This window comes from Silene latifolia, chromosome X, assembly GCF_048544455.1.
Source record: "Silene latifolia isolate original U9 population chromosome X, ASM4854445v1, whole genome shotgun sequence".
Taxonomy (NCBI): domain Eukaryota; kingdom Viridiplantae; phylum Streptophyta; class Magnoliopsida; order Caryophyllales; family Caryophyllaceae; genus Silene; species Silene latifolia.
In genome coordinates, this window is record NC_133537.1 from 40581476 (window position 1) to 40590050 (window position 8575).

The window sequence follows — 8575 nt, forward strand, 5'->3', positions numbered from 1 at the left end:
AAGTAAGAAGGATGATGATCGAGGTCTAAAGCTAGACATACCTGATTTCAATGGATATTAGGATCCCGAGAAGTTTTTGGATTGGATTAGGCAAGCTGACCGAGTTTTCGAGTACAAGGAGTATGATGAGCATAAACAATTCAAGGTAGCTATTCTAAAACTTACAAAATATGCATCATTGTGGTATGAAAACTTGAAAAAACAGAGGAAGCGAGATAAGAAAGGCAAGATTGATACTTGGGAGAAGCTAAAGAAGGATCTTATGAGGAGATTCTTACCAAGACACTAGGAGCAAGAAAATTACCTAAAGTTGCAATCTTTTTCGCAAGAAAATCTGTCTGTGGCCGAGTATATCAAAGAATTCGAGAGGATGACGATTGTTTGTGATCTTGAAGAGAAGGAAGAGCTTAGGGTTACAAGATTTATCAAGGGTCTCACGCCCTCAGTTGCTAATAGAGTTGAAGTTCATATTTACAATGGATTCGATGATGTTTTTAGATTGGCTCTAAAGTTTAAAAAGCAAGATAAAACAAGGAAACCCTATTCTTATTCAAGGAGTGCAAGTTCTGGCTCGAGTTCATATTCCAAATCAACATCTAGCAAGCCAAAGGAAGTTGTGAAAGAAGACGTGAAAGACAAAGGTAAGGGAGTCGTGCAGCCTAAAAGTAACTCATTGAGACGTTATTTCAAATGCTAAGGCTATGGAAACATAGCAAATTAATGTCCACAAAAGCGAGCACTCACTGCTCAAGAATTGCGTAACATGGTTCCAGAATATGTTCAAACTGAACAGTCTACAGAACTGTCTGATATTGAGGAGAACGAAGAAGAGACTTGTCTTATGATGTTGATCCAGTGAGTGAAGAGGGGTGTTTGGTGATTCGTAATCTTCATGTGGAAACAACTCCGGTTGAAGCTGAACAAACAGAGAAAATATTTCACACTCGTTGCAAGGTACATGCTAAAATTTGCAATCTAATCATTGATAGTGGTTCATGTACCAACGTTGTATCAAAGGAATTAGTTGATGAGTTGAAATTACAAACCAAGAATCATGATTGACCGTATACATTGCATTGGTTGAATGGAGACAATGGAATTCAAGTAAGGAAGCAAGCGTTGGTTTCTTTAAGCTTGGGACCTTATAGTGATGATATTTGGTGTGACGTGATTCCTATGCGTGCGTGCCATATTCTATTGGGACGACCATGGTAGTTTGATCGAAAGGTTGAACATGATGGAAGAACTAATATATATATATATATATATATATTTGGGATCCGGTGAGAACCATCAAGATAATGAGAACTGTGAGAACCACCCACAACCCTTAGATCTTAAATAAATACGGATGACTGCGATTAATCCCCCAAGTCTCCAACACCGTTATTTTACACATTTGCTTCCTTGCCCCTCTTTCTTTCTCTCACTTCGATCTTATTTTCGCTTACGCAATTCTCTTTGTTGTTTATGTTTATCTCTGTCTTCAGTTCCGCATTTATCACACTTCAGCATACATCTCGAAGTGTACACTCAACCGCCATTACTGTGACTTCATGTACAATGAGCACTTGCCTTTCTCTATGCTGCTTCCTTCTTCGTTTGCTCCGATTTAATCTATCGTTCTCTTGCTTTTTTCCTTAAAATTTAGGTAATTCTCGATTTCCCGTATTTTCTTCTATTCCTCTATTTTGACGATTTTTATGCTTCAGATTAGTCAATCGGGTTTTATTTCTTATTTGATCTACATTCATTTGGTTTCGTTACTTTGAGTTTACCTGCATTTTTGGCTTATTACCTATTAATCTATTCAATTTACGTATTTATTCATTGATCTATCATTATAACTGTGTTCCTTGCTGATTTTGATTTCTGTATTTTGCATCATAAAAAAGTTTTTAACAAAATTAATCCATAGTTATTGGGATGGAGGAAGTAGAATAGTAGATAGAACATTGTTGGAGATCAAAATTGAAATGGATTAAAAAACAGATCACGATTTTTTAATTACAAATGCCAAAAAGAGTATCATTGAATAACAATATCATTGAATACTAGCATTCTGGATGATGTTTCTGATGCTAATCTCTTATAGAGTTTAACATAGTTAGTGAAGCAATATATTGAGAGTGGTTTTCACCTCGAGTTAATGAATCTAATGCTATCTTCAGTATGCTCAAAAAACTGTAACCATAAAACACTCGAGTTCCGCCTGATAGTCATATGCTCTATTATGTGATGCTTATTTCATTTATAACTATCAGTAGTCAGTCTGTCACAGTCTTATTTATTGTGGTTAAAATAGCACAACAATCATGCCAATCTATGAGGGCTATACCCTTCCCCACGCTATGACACGTTTGAGTATGGTTGGATGCGACATCACCGACTACCTCATGAAGATTCTAACCGAGAAAGAATGCTCCGTTCCCATAAATAATGGTCGAAAAATTGCAAGGGATATAAAGGAGAAGATGTCTTACATTTCTCTTGACTTCAACCATGAGGTTGAGACTGTCAATACCAGCTCATCGGTCGAGGAAAGATATGAAATGCCTGATGGTCAGGTTATTACCGTTGGATCTGGGCGTTTTATATGTTCTGAAGCCCTCTTCAAGTCATCAATTATTGGTTTGGACGCTTTGGGTATCCATGAAGTCGTTCACTACGCCATGATGAAGTGTGACATTTATATTAGGGAAGATATGTATCGTAACTTTTTGCTTAGTGGAGGAACCACAATGATCCCTGGGTTTGCTGATAGAGTGAGCAACGAAATAACTAATTTGGCTCATAGAGCTAGTAAGGAAATTACCGCTTTGGCTCCAAGAAGCATGAAGCTCAAAGTTATTGCCCCACCTGAGAGGAAGTACAGTGCCTGGATCGGAGGGTCCATTTTAGCGTCTCTCGACACATTCCAACAGGTAAAACTTTGTGGTGATCAATTTCGTTTTTTTTTTTGTGTTGGGTTGTGGCTCACACCACACCCCACGAACACGCATGCTAGCAGTTTCAACAGATGTAAACAAACATTTCTGCCACTTATTTTTCCAAAGATCAACCGTGATTGGTGTGCTATTTGTATCGAGATGTACCTAAATATGAGACAAAATTATTGTGAACTTGTGGCTTTGATCAGTGCATCAAATATTATTTAGGAATTTGACATTTCAATAATTGATATCTCTATCAATTTTTGTCTCATATTTAGGTTAGAAAAGCATGAATGGTAAGGGATTACGCTTAAATAGCCTTATCAGTGCATAGGATAGCCTTGTAGATGCATGAAAAGGCGATATATGCGCATTAAACAACTTTGTACATGCATGAAATATGTAAAATATGCATCGTTTCGTCTTTTTTTCTTGTATTTGATCCCTGTATGAATGTGTGCTTGTGTTTTTTATTTTTGATCCCCGACCGAGTAATAATGGTAAAAGTAGCCTTGTAGATGCATGAAAAAAGTATAATAAGGGAAAGGGTTTAGGGTTGGATACGGACCCGCTTAATCCATCCCTAAACCCTTTCCCGTCCTAAATTTTAAGACACTATTCCTGCATTGTTTGTCCCAATAATAATGGTTAGGGTTTGGGGTGCAATAGACTTATCAATGCACGAAGTAGCCTTATAGATGCATGAAAAAGTAATATATGTGCATTAAACAACCGCGTACATGCATGAAATAAGATTACATGTGTATTAAATAAGGTTCTATGTGCATGAAATAAGTGTTAATTGGGCATGAAATAAGGTTCTATGTGCATGAAATAAAGTTCTATGTGCATTAAAAAGTTTTTCAGTTGCATCAGTTGGTTATCTTATGATACTAATTATTGTTGGTTAAGGACGTTAATTTTACGTGGGCATGAAATAAGATTATATGTGCATGAAATAAGGTTCTATGTGCATGAAATAAGATTCTATGTACATGAAATAAGTTCATATGTGCATTAAACAACCCATAATCAAGATATTAGGATAAAGTATTTTTTCACAAGGATTATGAAGCTCCTTGCTGTCAAACTCTAATGTACACATATTGTAGCTTGCATCTTTTATTACTTAGCCACTACATTGCCTGAGAATCAAGAAGACTATACATGGATTGGCAGCTTGAAGTTGGGACTTGGGAGACTATAGTTATTCTCATTCTATAATATGATCTGATTAATCTCTTTGAAGCAATTGTGTTGTGTATAACAATCATTTCATCTTTGTTTGTCCTATTTTAAAGGCTATTAGCTCAATGGTAGAGCGATGTGTAATTTTGCACAAAGGTATGGGTTCGAATCCCATATAGCCTATTATATAACAAGTCTCATGACTGCAACTTGTCGAGATGCAAGTGGTACATCGCTGCGAAGATTAAACAGCCTGTAATCATACTTGGGCAATGACGAGCCGGGTAATAGCTTTGTAGTGATCAGAAGTTCAAGGACTAGCTTATGCATAGAAAATATGACCATATATTCCGGTCTTTGGTGATCTCAATGTAAAAGAAACACGGGTACTTCCTAGCCAATGTGGGAGTTGACCCCACATCTTGTGCATTGCACAATGCTCTTCCATTTAAGCTAATTGGCTTGAAAGTATACGAATTGAATAATAATCAACATACACCACAATACATTTCTAGCAAAAACAGGATCAAACATCAAAATTAAAATTTTGGACCCCTGATGAAAAGGAGAGAAAAAGAAAATATATGAGGCATGGCTAAGTGCTAACACAACAGAACAATGAAGTATTAACATAGACTTTGTAGTCAATATAACAAAGGCTTGAAAGCCCTTTGATGAAAGACATGGACATTAGACTCGTGACTCTTCAAGTACACCATGTCACAGCGCACAAAGTAAGTATGCAAGTTCAGCAAGGCTTTGCGGTGGCAAGTAGCCATCTTCTCATAATACAAACGATGTACCATGTTTTCGACTACCCACTGAAATGTCATAGAGTGACAGCAGATTAGAATTAACATTGAAACCTAGAGGATCCATGTACACAAGTCAAAATCACTTACATGGAACTTCGAGAAGTTCACATCTTTTCCAAAGCAGAATTCTCTATTCATCAACCACTTTCATAATTTACAATATCAGACACGAAGCTTGCCGATAAAGAAAAAATGACAAAAATCAGGGTACCAGTCTCGATTCTCGACCAAGGTCATGCCTATAATACCGAGGCCCATACCATACCATCATTCCAGTAATAAATTATATTGATTCTACTAACAATTACAAAGTATCATAAACAAAATTGTAGGGGAGCTCCCCCCCCCCATGCACACACCTACTAAGATCAGACAATATACAACTAGACAAGCTCATATATTTGAAACAACAACATTACTACCGTGCCTCAATAGAACCCGCAAATTGCAGTACAAAGAAGTTAGACTAAGTTAATTTTAAGTCTTATGCTTCAATATCAGCCTACAATTTTCGGAATCGACAATTGTTTAATTTATATCAACGAGAACAGAATAACAAAGTGAACGACTAATATTTTAACAATAATAACAAAGACTGAGCCTACAGTTCACATCTTCGTCCATTAAATAAAAAAAGTAGCAATAGTTAAAAGAATGAAGAGAATTGTACCTTGGAATAAGTTCGGAAGTCACAAGTTCAGATTGCAAGTGCAAATATTTCTAGACTGAGATGAATTGACTTCAACAATCACTCCTTGATTTGTAGAGTTATCATTGCTGATTTGTTGCAACAATAATGAACAATAATGAAGAATAAAAACCAACCTTAATTTGATGTTTACGCAGACTCTTTTTTCATGAAATTAAGTCCCCAATTTCATTATTTCTCCCAATTTGGGTAATTTCTGAATTCTCCATACCCTAATTTCTCAATTACCCCAACTTCAATTCACGAAACTCTAATTTGATGCATCTAAACAGAAATTATATGCACATAACTAATGCTCTGGCGATAATAAAGACTATGTAATTCACGAAATTCAGTCACTGATTTTACTATTTCAACCAATTTAGGTAATGTATCAAATTTCCCATCTATAAATTTCCAGTTTCACAATCTAATTCACGAAGCCCTAATTTAACAAACATAATTTATTTTTACGACTTTAAACAAATAATTAAATTCTAAATTCAGTTAATTTAATCGACAAATCAACAATATCGAAATTTTACCTCGTCGGAGCATCAACATCCATTGATCGTCAGATATAAGGCTGAGTTAGTGATGTTGAAGGCTGAGTTAGTCAAAGAGAGAGAAAGAAAGTTGGGAGATAAAGGAAAAATGGAAAATGAATGAAATCAGAGTGTTTGGGGGTGTGTCGAAGTATTTCCAGTTTGGTTCAGCTTTGTGTAATATATTATTAGATCTAAGGATGTGAGTGAGTGGTTCTCATGGTTCTCATTATATGGGTGGATCTCACCGGATCTCGACCATATATATATATATATATATATATATATATATATATATATATATATATATATATATATATATATATATATATATATATATATATATATATACGTGACCAAGGGCAAAACAATATTCAATTTGAAGCCTTTATCACCTAATAAAATCAAGGAGCTAAAATCAAAGAAGGGGAGCTTGTTCATGGAGGCTCGTGAGGTTGAAGAGGTTCTAGCTTGTGGAGAACAAGCCTATGTTTTTATGGTTCGAGATTTGGAGGCTAATGGTGAAAGTAGTAGCCGTGAAGTTCAAGGGCTGTTAAAAGAGTTTTGCGATGTATTTCCCGAAGAGTTAGCGGTTGGATTACCTCCTTTACGAGGTATTGAACATCAAATTGATTTTATTCCAGGAGCTTAATCTCCAAATAAACCAGCTTATCATTGTAATCCCGAAGAAGGAAAAGAATTACAAAGGCAAGTGCAAGAATTGATTGATAGGGGTTATGTTCAAGAAAGTTTGAGTCCTTGTGCCGTACCAGCTCTATTGGTGTCAAAGAAAGATGGGACTTAGAGAATGTGTATCGATAGTAGAGTCGTTAACAATATCACAATAAATATCGATTTCCTATGGCGAGATTGGATTATATGTTACATGAGTTGAGTGGATCACGAGTATTTTCGAAGCTTGTTTTATGAAGTGGTTATCATCAAATGAGAATTCGTGAAGGTGACGAATGGAAAACAGCGTTCAAGACTAAGCAAGGGTTGTACGAGTGGCTCGTTATGCCATTTGGTCTTTGCAATGCTCCTAGTTTGTTTATGAGGTTGATGAATGAAGTGTTGAGGCCATTCTTAAACAAGTTTGTTGTGGTGTATCTCGATGACATTCTTATTTATAGCAAGAGCAAGGAGAAACATATTGAACATCTCCGTGAAGTGTTTAAAATGCTATGAAAAAAGAAGCTATATGGCAAGATGGAGAAGTGTACATTCATTGTGCCAAGTGTGGTGTTCTTAGGCTATATTGTGGGAGAAAGTAGTGTGAGCATGGATCCGTCCAAGGCGGAGGAAATCAAAGCATGGCCGGTTCCTAAATCAACAACTGAGGTTCGTAGTTTCCATGGTTTGGCTTCATTTAATCGAAGATTTATTTAAAATTTCAGTACAGTTATGGCACCTATAACCGATTTGACGAAGAAGGGTTAATTTGTATGGACTCCTAGTGCAAAGAAGGCATTCTAAGAGGTGAAATCTAAACTAAGCTCCACACCTGCTTTAAGAGTTCCTAATTTCGATAAATTGTTCGAAGTTGAGTGTGATGCGAGTGGAGTTAGGATTAGGGCTGTTTTGGTGCAAGATAGACGACCAGTAGCATACTTTAGTGAGAAGTTGAGTGGTGCTCGATTGAATTACTCAAATTATGATAAGGAGTTCTATGCAATTGTGAGAGCATTGGATCATTGGGGTCATTATTTGCGACCTAAACCGTTTGTGTTACATTCGGATCATAAAGCATTGAAGCATATTCATGGGCAACAAAAGTTAAATCGAAGACATTCCAAATGAGTTGAGTTTCTACAATCTTTTACTTTCTCATCAAAGCATAAGATGGGAGCTTCTAATGTTGTTCCTGATGCGTTGTCTAGAAGACATACTTTATTAATCGAGTTGGATGCGAGAATGCTTGGATTTAAACATATCAAGGAACTGTACAAAGCTGATCCAGATTTTGCTAAGGAGATTATATAGCCATTGAGGTTATATACTGTTCAAGATGGTTATCTATTTAAAGGCAATCGACTATGTATTCCTAATGGTTCAATTCGAGAGCGTTTGGTTCATGAAGCTCATGGTGGTGCAAAATCTGGACACTTTTGAGTAAACAAGACTAATGACATTGTGAGCGAGTGTGGACATGGGCCACCCGCGCCGCGTGAACCTGCTCGTTGGTTTCGAGGCGCCGGCACTTCTCCCACGGAACCTTGGTTTGCCAAAGCACGTCATGGGCCGTTACCGATTGGTGAGGCATTGAAACCGGTGAAAGGTTGAATAAGCCTGTATTTGTGGAGTCGCCACCAATTTATTGTGGAAAAATTATAAATCGTTCGAATACCTCCCGCCATGTCAAGACACAAAGTAATGACATGAACACTAAGAAATTCGTTACCCTTA

General features: G+C 36.6%; 1 protein-coding gene across 1 annotated transcript; it reads left to right on the plus strand.

Annotated features, from left to right (window-relative positions):
• The first annotated feature begins 2315 nt into the window (after nucleotides 1-2315).
• On the plus strand, nucleotides 2316-8285 carry LOC141617232 (actin-52-like). The gene is made up of 2 exons (XM_074434415.1): nucleotides 2316-2934; nucleotides 8161-8285. Exons 1-2 carry the CDS (start codon nucleotides 2316-2318, stop codon nucleotides 8283-8285), a joined length of 744 nt encoding a protein of 247 aa, XP_074290516.1.
• Nucleotides 8286-8575: the final 290 nt, after the last annotated feature.

Bases quoted from the DNA above. Each gene is read 5' to 3' on its own strand.
- LOC141617232 (XM_074434415.1), top strand. From the start codon at position 2,316: ATGCCAATCTATGAGGGCTATACCCTTCCCCACGCTATGACACGTTTG. The intron at 2,935-8,160 runs GTGGTGATCAAT...ATAGCCATTGAG, and splicing joins ATTCCAACAGGTAAAACTTT to GTTATATACTGTTCAAGATG.